Consider the following 18,150-nt stretch of genomic DNA (forward strand, 5'->3'; position numbering starts at 1 on the left):
TTTCACTACTATCTAATGACATTGAGCATCTTTTCATGTACTAATTGGCCATTTGTATATCTTTGGAGAAATGTCTCCAAATCCTTTGCCCATTTTTAGACTGGGTTATTTGCCTTTTTTAGTTACTGAGTTGTAAGAGCTCTATGTATCCTGGATACTAGACCCTTATCAGGTACATGCTACGGTTTGCAAATATTTTTCCTATTAGAATAGGAAATGGATTTGTCTGTTCACTTTCTTGATAGTAGCCCTTTGAAGCACAAAAGATTTTATTTTAATGAAGTCCACCTTGTCTATTTTTTATTGGTTGCTTAGGCATTAGATGTCATATCTAAGAAACCATTGTCTGAGCCAAAGACATGAGGATTTGCACCTGTTCCCAAGAGTTTTAGCTTTAGCTCTTTCCTGTAGGTCTTGGACACATTTTGAATTAACTTTTCTTATATGGTGTGAGGTTGGGGCTCAACTTCATTGTTTTGCGTGGGACTATTCACTTATTCCGGCACCATTTGTTGAAAAGACTAATTTTTCCCCATTGAAATGTCTTGGTGCCCATATTGAAAATCAGTTGCCCATAAACATAGGGATTGGTAATCTAATTCTTGACTACCATGTCTGGAAATATTGTTCCCAATTATGATGGTGTATGTAGGAGCAGAGCTCAGCCAGAAGATAATCAGGGAAAAACATGAGTCTTGAAACCTTCATTTCTATAGGCCCACATTAAGAGGAGTTTGATGTGTCTTATGGACCAAGACTAAGCCATCAGGCTCCAGACAGCTTTATTGCCACCCGAACCTGCATTTGTCTGTGACGTACTTCACTGGGTTCATAAGCAGGGGTGAGAGAGCAAATAGGCTCACTTCAGAAGCAGAACTTGGATTCTCAGAAGGCTCAGGAGAGGGAGGAGCAGCCACTAGCCAGTATACATACAAGAAGGGCCAGAAGTATGTTTTCAGCCATGTGTGTATGTACCACCGGCCTTCTCTGGCCAGGAGGTACCACTGAGGGGCCGGAAGAAACAGTCGCATCAGGAGGAGTGAGGAGGTACACACCCCGTAAATGCTTGTATACACACTCATACACCTTGTAAACCGTGCCACAGGGCTCTTCTCTTCCCAGGAACCCAGAAAATCATTTTTCAAAAAGTATATACCTCTGAAGTGAATTATCTGTGGGCAGTAGGAACCTTTGAGGTACGGAAAAAGATGTGTTAGGCTGTAGTGGGTCTGTGGGTTTGGAAGGTGACACACGCTCCTTGAACAGAGTCTAGCCTGGCTGCTCTGTGCCCTCTTCTCAGTTCAACCTTGGCCTGTGCTCTCAGTCCCTTTTAAAATACCACCTCTGTGCAAATCCCACTTGAGTTCAGCTCATGATGGACTCTTTCCCCCATACCATTGCAATAGTATAACACTGATTGAAATTTGTCCTTACAGCATAAAATAGTCTCTGATTTGTTTGTTTTTGACAAGGGAAGGTGTCTGTTATTAGCCTTTTACTTATTTTACGTTATTATCTTTCAGGATAACTCCTGAAAAAAGTTTATTTTTCACAAACTCAAAGTGTTTCTCCAGTCACCTCGGGGATAAGTGCATGTCACCAGCATCCAGCACCTCATCTCTTTTCCAGCTAGAATGACACCTTTCAGGTTTCTGACTTTTACCAAGACTGGAACACCCATTAAGCCTCCAAAGAAAAAGGATGCTATGATCCCTGCGAGTACAGGCGGGGTTTCTCACCGTGTCTGCAATATGGAGGATGCTGAGTGGCACTGGTTGGCTCTTGACACCAATCTCTACCGCCTTCTCTGCAGGTGCTGGAAGCCCGGGAACATTTCACAGATTCCCTTGACAGCAGGGTTCCACCAATAAAATTTACTTGTGTGAAATCCGAAGGGTAGAAAGGAGGTGGAAGCCATTCTTTCCTCCTCTGTGGCGGCAGATGTACAGGCTGCATGTTGGCCTCCAAAGGACCCTGTGAGAGGGGCCAGAAGTGGGCAATACTCTGTGGGTCAGAGGTCAGGAGGTTGTAAAGAACTGGTACTTGATGAACCAGGGGAGAGAGAGCCCCAGAAGAAACTTCCTTGACTTAATAATCTACACTCCTCGAGGATGATATGTTTCCCAGTTTCCAGGAACTGATGATATTGGTGAAATGAGGGAGGGACACGTCATTTGTCCTTCTTTGCCCGCATTACCTCTGCAGAAGGAGTGGCTGCAGCGAGGGATTCTGGCCGCAGCCCTGCTGTTCATGCCTATGGCACCTGTTATTTGCACGTAAGTATTTAAGAATTTATACTTTAATTCCTTACCAGACGGCCAGGATTGGTTATGAGCTTACACATTTCAAGGAGAGAGAATTATACATTTTATTGTAGGTGGACCGGGGCAGGCTGGGGCTTCCTCTGTGCCGGTATCTTGCGCTTCGCTCCCTTCCCTTTGTCACCCGACCCTGAAGTCACATTCCTCTCTATTACGACTTCCCTGAGCTCCCTGGGACAAGAAGAATAATGCCAAATCTTTTACTCTTAAAAGGAATAGTAAAACTTTTTGTTATTACCTCATTTTAGGTAAGAATTTTAAATTATCCCTAATCTTTTACCTTCCATCCCTCTCAAGTAGCTTCTGCGTCAGGTTTTTCTCATGTGAGGGACTGACGGTTCTGTACATATTCCTGAGCCAAAGCCGCCTTCTCCAGGAAAAGGCCTTCTAAAAAAAATAGAAAGGAGGCATTAATTCCATTCATCCCCTGCTTTCTCCAGCACAGTACTTGATCCTCCTCAAATTTACCTGATTCTTACGCTCTTCTGAGGGTTTATCAGGAAGTGGAAAGAAGCCCCTTAGAGGAAAACACACACACAGATAATAATTAGTGATTCATGCTATTTTTCATGTCTCTCACAATGTGTATCTCTGACTTATTAGGACCAAATGGGTACCTCAGTCCATCACCACAAGCAAAATCACTACAGACCTGGGATCCTGAAAATCATTCCATGCATGCTGAGCTTCAGAACTTCTCCGTATCTGTCCCTTATAGCCCCACAGTGTCCCTGGGGAGACCTTTGTATGTGGCTTGGCATGGAGTGTAGGCAGGATTTCAGCCCCACTCACCTTCTTGGCCACTGGCCAAGTGCCCTTGTGCAGTAAGCGAACTGCTCAAGCACACCGGGCAGAAGCGTTTCACTCTCTCCAGAGGCATTTTACACCAGTATCCTTTGGACTCAGTCCCACATGTGTCACTTGCTGGTGGGTGGGGGAGAAGGTGCTTCCGTTTCCCTACTGCTTTCTCCTACAGGTTGAATCACACCAACTTATTGCTGAGTCCAACTAGCTCACTAACTTTCACGTGTCAGACTCTCACTGACAAGTGAATGGGTTGTGAAATCAGCTTAAAGGTCATGGCCAGCAGTGAAACACAAAATATTCTTTTGAGTACAAATGGAATAGAAGAAAATCAGAGTGCATAATAAGTTTGTTTTAGAAACTACTTATGCCTGTATGGTACGTGTAGTGGGTCATGTCATAAAATGGAGCTCACAGCCCAAGCACAATGACCAGTGGAGAAGTCCCCAGTGGGAAGGAACCGTCTTCTTCCTGCAATTCACTCTCAGAATGACCATGGGGCAAGATCATTTCCTTTTCTCCTTCTCCATTTCTTTATTGTAAGAAGTAGAGATAAACTCCTGACCAAGGTTTCTCCCAGTTAAAATTCTGTGAGGTTTGGTTAAAGGCAACAGACACTGGGGACCCTAAAGCCAGTAGGATGCAAAGGGATGATTGACAGGAAGGGCTCATATATTCGACCTTCCATCAGCTTTGAAGGAGACTAGCATCCAGGACCACGTGGCCTTCTCTGCCCTTTCCCCAGAGCCTCTGAGCAGTCCTCTGGCCAGGCCTCATGTCCACCCCCAGCAGGAAGAGGTACAACCAAAACCTTTCCCCCTCCAGTCGCTTTCCTTCCAGGCCTCGTGACAGCAGATGCGTCTGTGCCAGTCGCATTCTAACTCAGCTTTGGCTGGGGAGCTGCTTCTGAGAGGCAGTAGGGTAAGTACTCTTCCTGCCTTTGATGGTTTCCTCACCGTGAAATGACGTGATTGAAACAGATGAGTTCTAAGCTTTCCTCTAGTTCTAAAATTCTACTTTGACACAGCCAGATCAATATTTACCCTGAGCCTCCTTCTTCATCCAGCGCTGCTCTTCTACGGGAGCACATCTGTTTTGAAAGAAAACATGATATGATTATCTATCATGATGACCACTATTTCCAAATCTTTATTCATCTTTTTATTTTAAATCTCATCTACCAGTGGGATGATAACGGTTTTGGGGACAGGAATTCTGTTCTATTTAACTGTCCTTGGACTCCTCCACAGTACCTAACTTGAGATCGTGCAGGTAGCTTGCAATATATTTCACTGATTGTTTTAGATAACATTCAACAGATAATCCCTAATAAAAACTCTTGGAACTAGGAACAGAAATTATCCACAAGGATCCTAAACAGCATCACTGTTTTAAATTCAAGAACAAGAGTGGAAAAAAGAAAAGAACAAGAGTAGGGTGCTTATTATTACTGCGACTTTCATTATTGTTGAGGAGGTCCTAATCAATGTGATAGGAAAAGTGAAGTATTGTAAAGGAAGAGACAAACATATTTGCATTTGAAGCGATGAATTACCTAAAAAGCCCAAGAGGATCAACTAAAATTTTATTGGAAATAATATGAGAATTCACTAAGATACAAAATCAAGAGATCAATATACAAACCTCAAAAGCATTCCTATATACCATGGATAACTAATTTTAAAATGGAAGAAAACCCCATTTACATCAGCAAAAATGCATAAAGTACCTCAGGGTAAACTTAACAAAAAACGTCTAAGACCTATGTGATGAAAACATTAAAACTCTTCTGGAGGACTTTAAGAAGACATGAATACATGACCCGAGATACCACATTCCTAAATTGTTGTAAAGATATAAGTTCTCCTCAAATTTACCTACTAATATAAAGCAATCTTATTCAAATCCCATGATAATTTTTAAATTAAAATCTAGCCAGCTAGTATTTTTCTGGAAAATATTAGAAAATATGAAGGAAAAGCTATGAAATGTATGAAGAAGATCAAAGGGCAGGAGCTCACTCTATCAGATGTCAAAATAAGTTATTAAGCACCTGGAATTAAATAGTGTGTTACTAGTACAAGAAAAGTAACTGGATCAACAGAACAGAGTCCAGATACAGACAGTATTTTTGATCAGTGAAGAAGAAATGAAGCATTCAATACAGGATTTTAAAACAATTGGATCTTCATGTGGGAGAAAAAGTTAGATTCTCTGCCTCAACCTCACTGAACAGCAAATAAAACAAATTCTAGATGGAGTAAAAAATGCAACAACACATGTTAACCAGAAGAAAATATCAGACACTGTTTTTATACCGTCAGGTGGCAGAGGCCTTCCTGCAAACCTGCGCCCACCGGGCCCTGCGGAGGGACTGGCGGCGGGGCCGGCACGCCTCCTGCTCTTGCCATTGTCCTTCTCTCCCCTGGATCATTTGTCTTTTCCCCTTGATTTAGAAAACTTTTACATTAAATATACTAATCCTTTCAGTGGCTTTCACTGAACTTCAATGTTTCAAATATTTCTCAGGGTTTTTATCTTCAAGGAGGAAAAACAACAGTGGGTGAAGGAGCACAGACGTTGCAGTTCAGCACCACTGGGTTCTACCTTTGTTTGGAGCCTTAAGTTGATCTCCTTTGTGAAAGAGACACGGTGATACCATCCTCCCAGGAGTGTGGGAATTAAATCAGAAAATGTATGGCAGACGTAGTCTGAAGTTTGGCATAAATCAGTACTGTTTACGAATGGTGTCGCAGGCAAGGTGATCAAATCTATCAAAGACATCTGCTTGTCATCTCAGGCTTAGAAGGCTCTTTCCCACCACAAGATATAAAAATATTGCTATGGCTTCTATTTTTTTTCTAATACTTTCATGGATTCTTCTTTTCTTTTTGTTGAAATATGTTTATTTAAGGTGATAAATAGAGATCTGCTGTTATTTCTCCCTCCTCCCCATATAGTTAGGGAGCTGTTCTATTACCATTTATTTAAATTCTTCCACCGATGAGAATATTAAAAGGTGACATTTCAAAAGTCCTAGGAACACACGGGTCGGTCTATTGCTGGACTCCGTAGGCTACTTCAGATCATTGTTAGGTGGCATTGTTCCTTACTGTGGAACTGACATTGCCTCCTCTTTCCCCCTTGAACACCATTATTGTCTACCACAGGAAAAACATTGCATGGTCTCTGTCCTCAAAAAGCTTATCATCTAAGTGAGGAGAAGAAACAATGAAACCATATATATACTGACATATATATAAATGCAAGGTTAAACTACATGGACATTAAAAGCACTATGGAAGCTTATATGAATTCCAAAACAGCAAAAGGACTTCTGCCAACTGGGGTACAGCGGTCACTGCCTGGGCAATGGCCAATGACTCCCTTCCCAGAGGCCTTGGCAAGCTGACCCCATGCTGGTTACCAGTCTCCTAGGCTCAGAGACTCTCCAAGAGAGAACTCACTCAGTGCAATCTCAACTGATTAGTATCACAGGATTGATAAAGAGTCAGAATGCCAGAGTATGACTTGACAGTGAGAAATATATCTGTTCCACACACAGACTAGCTGTGTCTACACAACCAGAGAGAGGCCTCTGTGGCACACTAAAGCAACCTGACCAAGCGACCTGCAGATACAAGTTTCTCCTTAGCAGTTCATCCATCCAGTCAGATTTTACTCAAGACAGATAGGCCAGGAAGCCATTTGGTCCTTAAATATCTCTACTCTGAAGTTTTGACCTCAAGGCTGTGGTCTTGTTTGCTTTCTATTGCCCTAGACTGAATGATTATATTATTGTACCAAAGGGAGAAGTGCACTTTCAAATATTTAGTTCACTTAAATGTTTCCATGTTTATGAAAAAATATTTCAACATTTGTGTTCTGATCAGTAAAGAAAATAAATTGTTATAACCCTATAAAAATAACTATCTCTGCTCTGCTCCACCATGTGTTGACCTTGGTGTTTCTCTCTTGAGGAGCTGCCGTTTAAAAAATTGCTTATCGTATTAACATTGCAGGGGAGAGGAATGCCTCACCATGGCCTCTAAGAAATGTTAACAAGTCTCACAGAAGGACTAGGACCAGGAGGACTGGAGTATTTAGGCAAGGGTTCATGAAGAAACATGAACTTGAGTTGGCTTTCAGAGACCCAAGGGACTTCTACAAGGCGAAACAAGGGAATTTTAAATGGGCAAAGGAACAGACAAAAGTAGGAACGGGCATGTGACTGGGCTTCCTGGGGAGCTGCTCTGGCTGAAAAGTGGGCTGCCGCGACAGTAGAAAAGGTACATATAGGAAATGAGGTTGGGTTCGTCAGGTAGAGTCAGGATTACCGGCTAATTAAATCACTCTGTTGTTGTCAGCCCTGCCTGTTGGGAAAAGTAACAAACCATTCCGTTATTGCACAAAAGGCAGGCAGGCAAGCCAGCTCCAGAAGGACCGTCAATACCAAGTGCTTTAGAAACCCTGACACGGGCTTTTGGCTGCAGTGATCTGACTGAACCTATTTCCACAATGCCTTACGTGATGGGGAAGAAAGTTGCTAAGTAAATCTAGTGAATCAACAAGATCACACTTTTATCTTTTAGCCGTGTCCTTTCTTCCAGGGTGACTGATCGCTCATGAGGGTGGAGATTACACATCCCTCATAATTCCAGTCAACAAGGAAAGAAATCAGTGGTAGAAAGGGAATGACTGATGTCAAATCGACTTAGTTTTGAGTTGAAGATATTTTACCGTCATGTCAACTCTGGCCTTCTTAAACCTCTCAAAACAGTCTAATGGCTCATTATCTGGTGTCAGTTCCACAGAGATCGCCGGCGAGGGGGGTTCCTTTAAAAGTATCTGGCATATACTTTGCAGGAAGAGAATAAAGCATATGTCGGTCCTGGTTACTAAAAAGGAATATCAAGTAGTAAGAGGTGAGAGAGAGGCTTTGATTTTCAGTTTGTGGACTCTGAATCTAAAGACAGACTATCCTCTGGAAGCCTGAATTAATTGTCCTTACCTTAGTGAGACAGAAAGCTATAATCAACACCAGCACTGCTCCTGTCACTGACAATGCCAAGATGACTTCGATTCGATACCCATGCACCAGAACTTTCGGGACCTGAATAAATAATGGAAAAAGACTTTTCAAAAACAAAGAGGTGGAAAGGATAAAAGCTCTTATAACATCTCATTATTTCATTCAAGCAGTGTAAATGTTTTTCAAGAACATACCAAATCTAATGCTAATGATAAATCAGCATTTTCTTGGTTTCCCTTGGGTGTTAGGTCCCCTCCTCGCCTACCCCAGCAGTTGTGGCATCATTCTCTACATGAGCACAGTGGGAGATCCCTGTCTTCCCCAAAGGCCCAGGCCAGGACAAGACACCGACTAGGGGCCGTGGTCTTCCTGCCGGGGTGCTTCAATGCCATGTCCCAAACTGACCAACAGGCTGGGGGCCATGTTTTGGGAGTTATCCTCACCTCATGGATCTCCTGCTCTTCCTGTTCACTCTGGGCTTCTGGACTCTCGTGGATGTAGTTTTCTGTTTCCCTCTGGTCTGTATCCCAGTCTGCCCTGGGCTCCGTTGCTTCTTGCTGCTCGCTGAGAAGCTTCATCAGGAGGCCGGTTTGGAAGATGAGCTTGGCACAGGCTGGTTTCAGGTGGGTCTCCGAGCAGCCCGTTTTCAAAGTCCAGCAAACACGAGAAATGAGCCTTCTCACATCGCTGTCGGTGATGAGGGACCGCAGCTGCTCGTTTAGCTGAGCTTCGGGGTGGTCACCTGGAGATGAGCTCCCTGGGAAAGGGAAGGCTGTGGATGTGGAGGGTAAGTCAGCGCCCACATTGTCGTGTTCCTGTTGTGCTTCTGCGGTCAGTTTGAGAGTTGGATCCAAAAGAGAAAATAAATCTGGAAAATGATTTTTCTGAAAAGTCAGTTCTGACGATGAAAAAGCCTCTTGTGAAGGGGAGTTTATAAGGCTCATTGCAGTGAGTGGAGGCTTGTTCACAACCATCGGGCTATTCTGTGAACCTTTACTGCTGAACTGTCTACTCATTTTGGCCTTGAGGATTTTGTGGCCCGCCTGCCGCAAAGATTCAGGAAAGAGGTACTTTTCTCTTAAGTGTGAGGTTGGTTCAGAAGCCTTCATATTTCTCATTCTAGCACTTGCAGCTTCTAAAACAAAAATACTGTCAGCTAGGTCTTTTGATTTTGGTTTAATCTCAGGTAGAGATTTTGGAGTATCGGAAGCAGGAGGCCTGCCCATCAAGTACTGGACAGAAGGGACGGCTGCCTCCTGTTCCCCTCGGAATGAAGACTCTGGGTTGAAGGAGCTTCCTGCGGTCTCCCTGGGGGGCTGCTCCACATGAGGCTGCTCCGGCGCCCTTGGGGATGGGGTCGTGATGCCTTTTTCCTCGGCCGTGCTCTCCGCAAGGAGCTGGGCCCTCTGCTTCCCGTCGATGCCAGCCTTCCTCATTTGTCTGCGTCGCCTCTCCCGAATGCCCTTTGGGCCCTTGATGACCACCTTCAAAGGCCCCGGCCTCCTCCCTACTCTCTGAATCTCTGGTGGGCTGTTTTCTTGTAATAGGGCAGTTTCCAATGTTTTGGTGGAGATTTGGGAGTGAAATCTGGGACTCAGAAGTTTGGAACATAGAGGCATGGCATCTATGATATCTTCCAGAACAGAGATTATTTTCTGTTTATTTTTGTCAGCTGAAATGCTGGATCCAGGTGGAAGAGAAGTGTTCTCTGCGTTGTTTCGCAAATGCCCCACAGGCTCATCTACTCCTTGTAAGTTTGAAAGAAGTTTGTAAGTTTTAATGAATTGTAATAATGCTGATTCTGCACCTTCCATCTGTCCAGAGAAATAAGATGATATGTAGCTAAGTGCACTTTCCTTGCTAAAGTCTTCTTGCTCACTTTTGAAGGCTGACAAACTGATGGCATTTTTGTCTGCGGCGGCCTTCTCTGGCTCGATAGTCAGCTCAGGGCTGCTACTCTTCTTCCGGGATTGTAAAGCCTTCATGAACGACCCTTCTGGGTCCCCTATAGATGTTCCGTCATCTGTCAGAAAGAAGAGATTGCTGTTCATCTTACTACGCTGATGGACAGTGACTGCAATGGGGTTGGGGGTGGGCAGAGGGAACTTGATAGTATGGGTGAATGTCAGAACCACAATGTTGATCATGTGAAACCTTCATAAGATTGTATATCAATGATACCTCAATTTTAAAAAAAGGAGAGACTGCTTTTGATAATGAAAGACTGATGAGACAGCTTTTTGTCAGTCCACAGCCATATATCTCACTCAAACAGATCAGGAATCACAAACATTTGAGGTTCGATTTGGAGAAAAATAAATACAAACTTAAACCTATGGTCGGCAACAACAAAACGAGAGGAATATGTCTTTTGAAAGAGCCGTTTCCTGCTAGGAACACTCCATAGTGCAAAATACAGTACTACGTGCAGGATTATTCCATTGGTCCCCAACGGCCAATTGTCCCGTGCTCAAGAAAAGCCAACGCTGGAAGACAAATACTCGCCCTCAGCTAGATTCTCTGCAGATCTAACAGTGACTCCTCACATTCACATACCCCATCCTGTAACGCTTCAGATGGAAGGGGAGTGTGCAGCTTTCTCTCTCCACCTCTGCAGTGTGTTCCTGTTCTTGCTACCATCACAGATGAGCACCCCACCACCCACTGCAAACAAGTTCTCTTCTACATATGCCCTTCTCCACCTATGCACCTATTCCTTTGCTTGGTCCCTGCTTCCATATATCCCAGCCCCCATAAGAGAAGGCTCTATACAGGGGGAAAAAACAAAAACTAAAAAACACCATGTCTACCCTGGCTCTTTGCTTAAATTTGAGCAGGGATCTGGGGTGTGGGTTAAGAGAGCTGTCAGGTTGTTATATCAATGTGGAACATTCAATTAATCAATGGAACAATACTTGAGGTCCTAAAATGCAAAAGGGAAAAAACAAAATTTTTTCAGATGCCTGCTTTGCTTTCATTTAATTTCATTTCTAGTATTTCCAGCTTTACTTGGGGAACCATCCAAAGCTTCTGACTACGTGAAGGCCAAGGGCACCTGCACAAGTTCACTGGCCAGCTGGGTTTATTTTCCAGAATTACAAGTATTTTTGGTGGTGGTGGTGAGGGTCAGAGGAGGAGGTAAGGGTCGTGAGGAAGGAGGAGCATGGGCCTGCAGAGAGCCCCAAACCGAGGCTAGCAGACCTGAGCACTAGGCTACAATATATAACACTTGGATCTCATTTTTCCTCACCTATAGAAGTAGAATGAAAATGCCTGTTTTGCCCACCTTTAGTGGGAGAAGGGAATGATATAACTGGCAAAAAAATTTTTTATTTTAAATAAGCAACATTGTATTTATAGAAGAAGCAAAGTATTATTTGTGATGTGCCCCAGATCATTTTATGATGTGCCCCAGAGACCTGTATTCAAGCTATCTGAGCATGAAAGCATATTTTGGAAGTCATCTCATTACTGCCAAGAAAACCTACTACATAGAAAAATACTTAAAAGCACCTGAGTGTTTTTGGGGATAGAAAGGCTTCAGTTCAGAGCAAATTTAGAGTTGGACAGTCTAAGAACAGAAGAGCCTTCCCATCCATTAAGTGGGCTGAGAGCAGCTTCTGGTTATAGAACCAGAAACTCTCAGGTTCCAAAGAAAACTTTCATAAAATAGCACTACTTGTACTCCTCTATAAAAATTGCAAAAACAAAATAAACAAAAATATATCTATACTTGTCCTACAAGACAAAGGGCACGTGAGACCTAATGCATATAAAATCAGATTGTGAACTGTAATACTTGTGTGAGTAAGTTCTCATTCAGGGGTTAAGCACCAGGCAGAGAGCACAGTACACAGGATGTGGCCACTAATGTTCATTCTTTCCCCTTCCATTCCTTTCTCTTGTTCCTTTAAGTATGTGGATCACTGTCACTGTTAGCTTAATAAGTTAACTGAGAATCTGACTTTTAGCAAAGGAGTAGTTCTTAGAAATGTAGGGAGTTGAACTCTTAATGAATTGATAAAAATAATGCAATTAACACCATTAGTTTAAAAATTAATAGTTAAAACATTAATAAAAACATCATAGGGTAATGGTAACTCACCACAATATGCGATGTTTGTCAGACATTCACTGTCACAATGCAGCTTGACTGTATTATAGAAAACCTCAATATTACTTTTAAATTGGCAGAGGCAGCAGGTCATATGGATTGGTAAAATCCTATAAATTGAAACACGGAGAATTAAATCAGTGGGAAAGGAGTTACTTGACTAGGTAGAAGAGGCAGGCCCAGGCCACCCACAGGGCTGTGCAAAAGGAGTTCTTGGAACATATGGCCTGTGAAGTTGGGTAGGGATGAGCTGGCCAACCGCTGTTCTTGAATACTGTAAGCAACAGGAGGACAGAGATGCCTAACAGTAGGGTAAGAATGGAAGTGGGTATCGTAGGCCTAGAATGAAGGTGATAGGGATTAGAACTGGGTGACACTGATCTGTTAGAAATAAATGATATAATTGAGACAACTGAGGAAATCTGAATATCAACTCTTCATTAGATAACATTATGCATAGGAATTTCTTCAGTGTGCTATTAGTATTTTAAGTATATAGGGAAATTATTTGGATACCCAGAGAGGAAGGCATGTAGCTGACAAGAGACAGACTGACTGGCAGACGCTGTGGGACATTGATGAAGACGAGGCTAGAGCAGTGGCCAGTAGATCTGACGGTGAGGGGAAGACAGTCATTTCTCAGCTGACCTGACAAAAATGGCGAGAGCAGACTGCTAAATGCAGGGCCCTTTCCCGTACTAATCTTGTGCAAGGCCATCAGTTAGCATAATACCAAATTTCTGTTAGCTTTCCATATTGGAGGGGTATGGCACAATTTACAGTGCAGTAAGTTTTGTAATAAATTGTCAGAAAGCCCTACAGAAACATTTTTTAAACTGCAAAGATAAAAAATGAAATTTGACCCTTACCTCACATTATATGTGAAAAGGAACTAATAAAAATGGATCATAGATAGACCTAAATTAATTAACCAACAAGTATTCAACTGATTGAAAGAAAAAAAAAGAGAAAAAATTCTTTGCGACTTTGGACTGGCAATGGGTTCCCAGACAAAGATTTCTTAGGTAAGACACAAAAAAGGCACAAACCTGTAAGAAAAACCAGAGCTAATCAAAATTCAAAGATTAAAGACGTCTGGTCTTCAGAGATACTTTTAATAGACTGAAGACAAGCTATAACCTGAGAGAGGATATTTGCTAAACACATATCTGAGAGAAAGGACTTTTTCCAGCATATATAAAGCACTCTTAAAACTCAACAGTAAGATAAATATCCAATTAAAAAATAGATTTGAACAGACATGACATTAAAGAAGATGTCTGCACATGTATAGACAACATCATCAGAGATTAGAGATCTATTAGAGAAATGCAAATTAAAACCACAATGAGACACAACCACACACCTCCAAGAAAGGCTAACATTTGTAAAACACTGACTATAAGGATCAGGTGAAGATGTGGAGCAACAGCCAACTCTCATGGACTGCTTTCTGGAATGTAAAATGGTGCAGCTACTTTAGAAAACAGCTTAGCAGTTTCTTCAGAAGTTAAATACATACCCAGCACAAAGACCTGCATGTGAACGTTTATCATAGCTTTTTATAGCCAAAACTAGAAACAACTCAAATGTTCGTTAATTGATGACTGTTATGGAACTCTACTCAGCAGTAAAAAGGAGGGACAGCTGTGACAATACGGATGACTCTCAAAAAGATTATGCTAAGTCAAAAGAGCCAAACACAAAAGGTTACATGCGATATGAGTTCACTGATAAGACCTTCTGGAAAAGGCAAACACTGCAGGGATGAAAATCAGACTGGTGGTGGCCAGGGGCTGGTGGTGGGAGGAGGGGTTTGCCTGCAAACGGCCATGAGGGGCCTTTTTGGAGACAACACGAGTTCTGCATTTCAAATGGTGGTGGTTACATAATTATACATTTGTTAAAATTCATCAAACTGTACACTTAGAAAGCCAATTTTGTTACATGAAAATCATACTTCAATAAGCCTGACTCAATAAAATAATGAAACTTTAAAAAATCAACTAAGAGAAAATAAATATAAGAAAAATCAACTTACAGTTTTTCTAACTTGGGGCTCATCATGACGATGCTCTCAACTGTTTTAAGTGTCACTTGGGTTTTTCCCATGTCTCTGAAGGAAAAAGCACAAATGTTTATGATACGAACCCAAAGACAAAAGCCCTATACTTAAAAAAATACTTAATGACACATTATTACTTCAGTTTTGGCTTCTCTGTGTAGCCAGCTCGAGTTTACCTGCCACACATGATAATTCCAGAGAGAAATTACTGAAGAAATTTAAATTTATTTGCATCATCAAATTAACGACCTTGGCCCTGAACACTACGATCTTTTTTGTCATCACCCTGCTTCTCATTCTCACCTGTACCTACCACTCTAGATTATTATTATCTTTTTAAATACACCTTATTCCTCTTTGCTTTCTCGGACAAATTATATTTCTACATGCATCTACACATTCCATATCTATGTGCGTTCTTCAGCACCACTCTCTTTGACTGATAGCTTGTCTTGCACATGTACATTCTTTCTTAATCTTTTCTTTGCCCAAAACTCTTATTTCAATAACCCAGGTAAAGTTAAAATTCTTTTTTAGCCAAAATGCAAAATACTTAATCTTCGATTAAAGTAAAAGAGCAGAAATCATCTCATAAACCATGAGATTGTTGCAATACTTACAAATATTTTAATGCTCTCAATTTGAAAAAATAAGAATCTTCAACCGTTGTCAGAGGATTATGACTGAGGTTTCTGAAAAAATGCAATGGAATTAAAATTATCTGCATTTCACGAAACTTGCACATTCATTTTCTTTTTTTTGGTATAGGACTTAAAGGTTAGAAGAAAAAATTCGTTATCTGTCTTTACCTATAAATCACACTTAGAATCTGTAAAGCACTCTTACTTTGGGAACTACCTACATAGGTCTCTAGATGATAAAGGGGAGAAGAGAAAGAGGAAAAACACAGAAAAAAGTGGAAAGCAAAAACTTTTCAGATTGAGAATCCCACAAAGTGACTATGCTGGGAGGAAATCCCCTTGCTCTGTAGGAAATGGTATTCCTAGGTCCTCCGTAATTCAAGGTGCTTTTCTTTCAGTTCTGGAAATTAAAACAGTTCCACAGTTTAAACCACGCATTGACAGCAGGACCAGTTCCTTGCTTTTGGATCCAAAGAGAAAGGGGTAAACCTGAGAGGAGATGGTAAAACCCCTGCTCCCGTCACAGCTTTGTCTACACTGCACGCAATCACCTGTTGTTCACTTGTCAGTCTCCTGGATTGTCAGCTCCTTGAGGGCAGGGACCACACTTTACTGTCAGTGTCACTCCTGTGCCTGACATGGTGCCTGATGTTTACGAGGTATTTAATAAAAGTTTTTTGAATAAATAAATAACATTTTGCTTACACATCAATAAAATGAACAAATTCATTTCTGATGCAAACTTTTATTCCAAAATGCTGAGATTTTCTTCTCAAGTCTTTAAAACAAACAACAGACCAAAGGGAAAAAAAAAACAGGAAGGAAAAATCTTCTTGAAAATTAACTTCTACTCAAGAATCATTAGTACATTTTGCAGAATATTATCACAACTAATACCTATTGGGCTGTCAGGCATCTGTGATCAGCTTTTCACATTTAATCCTCACAATAACCTTGTGATAGATATTATTATTATTATTACCCCATTTTACAAGTGAGGAAACTGAGGTAAAGAGAGGTTATATAACTTGTCCTAAATCATCAAGCTAGTACTAAGAAGCAGAACTGAAGTCTGAACTCAGTTCTGGTTCCAAAGCCTGGGTTTAACTTGTATGGAAGAAAGGGATTTAAGACAGCTTTTACTTTAACCTCAATTTTGAGAGCACTAAATACAGAAATAGCTTTTCAAACTTGATCTACCCATCTGGGAAACCTCTATGAGAATTACATTTTCTCTTCTTATTCCTTTTCCCTAATCATCTCCCATGCTTAAATATCCAATTAGCCTGTGGTCATTGAGACTTTAGAGACTTAAAACCATGTTGCAGGAGAATCAGTGAAAATGATGGAGTAAGGACATCTGAAAATTTATCCTATAAAAGCAACAACAACAACAAAAAGCTAGCAGAAATGGCCAAACCAGCTTTTTCCGAACTCTGGATATTTAATCAGTGGGCTTACAGCAATGTGGGGAGCATTTATTCAAGAAAAACATTAATTTCTCTACAAACAGTGAGACCTGTGTTGCTTTAACTTCTCCTAGACCTTTGCTCTCTGTCCGGGGGTAGCTTTGAGAAACAGCCCGAGGTCCTTCAGAGCCTCCTTCCCAAAGACTTGTCTCCGTGTTACTGTCTGTGGTTCCCTGGAGGACCTTACCTGAAAGGCTTGCCTTTGACCTGACTGGGAGCTGCCTAGTGCTAAAAGCCTCTCCTCAGGGGGGCATTTTTTAAAACAATTACAGGTAAATGGTTTAATGTGGTAGGTGTGTGAGGCAGTGGACAAAAAATAGTCCAACCAGAAAGCTTAAAAGGACAAGCTGAAGGAGGAGATGTTCACAGAGACTTTGAAAGGCTCCAACACATTCCTGGGAAACTGGAGGCTCATGAGACATATTCCTGAGAATCTAGAAGAAAACCATCAGCACTAATCAATGAGGTCAGCAGGGATGTGGAAGACAAAATGAGTAAGCAAAAATTAGCTGTATTTCTGTACACTAGCAGTGAACAATCCAAAAATGAAATTGAGAAAACAATTCCAAGTCTAACAGCATCACAAAGAATAAGTCTTAGGGAAAAATTTAGCCAAAGAAATACAAGATTCATTCACTGAAAACTATGAAACCCAGTGATTTGCCTGTGTCACAGAGCACTCAAGCAAAAGGGAGGAAAAGCCCCATTCCTTATTGGATAGTCAGGAAAGAAAGTATATGGAATGAGGCTACAGCAATGTATTTTCTTTATGACTATTTTGCACACAACAGCTTAACACAAACATCTTTTTCCATTCCTCAAAGGTTCCTACTGCTCACAGATAATTCACATCAGAGGTGAACACAGTTTGAAAGGTATTTTTCTGGGTGATTGGGAGAGAAGATCCCTGTGGCAAGTTTTCAGAACTCCTTTCATTTAAAAGAAGCTGATGGCTGAGGAAGCACCGACACCATTTGCTCCCTGGAGAACTTTGTGCTAAACCTAGTTCTTTCAGCGCTGTGTTCCCAGAGCAGGAAACAGGTTCAGAAGTGGAACTGTGAGGCCCACCCACCATGGACAGCGTCACGTTCGTGGATCCCCGTGACAATGCTGGCGTGGGTGTTACATGCTGGAGTGCGGTTGTTGCCTGTGCGAAAGATCAGGAAAGCGGAGCCTGCCATGTATGACTCAGACAAGTCTCCTGGCCCCTCTCTCTGTACCTTCGTTTCCTCATCGCAAAAAAATGGATCTTAACACAATTTTTCAGAGCTCATACTGAGCTTACCCGCTGCTAACCAGTAACTGTATCATGTTTTTACACATCGTTTTTTTTACACCTATTCATCTTCTAGTTCACTTACAATGTGTGTAAGAACTGCATTCCATGCCAGGCCTGAAATGTTCCAAAGCTCAGTTCTGTAATGAGATTGCAACCAAGATTTCTACAGAAAAAAAAAGATACAAGAAAAAGAAGAAAAAAATTATTTCAGAACATTTATCCCTTGGCAGGGATTCTAATCTGTATATGATGAAGCATAACCTCAATACTTCCTCGTACACTAAAGAAATCTCACTATGGAAGATATTTGTTTTATTTTTAACATTTGTATGAAAAAAAAGATTGTCTATCAAGTATACTTGTTTTATAAAAAAGAGAAAGATGGATTAGTAATTGACATCGAGGTTTTTTCCTGGTATCAGTGG

At 41.5% G+C, this 18,150-nt stretch overlaps 1 protein-coding gene across 1 annotated transcript; it reads right to left on the reverse strand.

Moving 5' to 3' along the window:
* Positions 1-430: 430 nt before the first annotated feature.
* On the reverse strand, positions 431-18,150 carry LOC130683470 (leucine-rich repeat-containing protein 37A3-like). Its single transcript, XM_057501117.1, has 10 exons — positions 17,808-18,150; positions 14,957-15,028; positions 14,313-14,387; positions 12,263-12,381; positions 8,601-10,180; positions 8,137-8,238; positions 4,169-4,215; positions 2,790-2,838; positions 2,602-2,708; positions 431-2,492 (listed from the first exon to the last, which is right to left on the reverse strand). The coding sequence occupies exons 1-10, from the start codon at positions 17,825-17,827 to the stop codon at positions 2,369-2,371; spliced, it is 2,295 nt and encodes a 764-aa protein (XP_057357100.1). The 5' UTR covers positions 17,828-18,150; the 3' UTR covers positions 431-2,368.

The sequence above is a fragment of the Manis pentadactyla genome, chromosome 4 (assembly GCF_030020395.1).
Source record: "Manis pentadactyla isolate mManPen7 chromosome 4, mManPen7.hap1, whole genome shotgun sequence".
NCBI lineage: Eukaryota > Metazoa > Chordata > Mammalia > Pholidota > Manidae > Manis > Manis pentadactyla.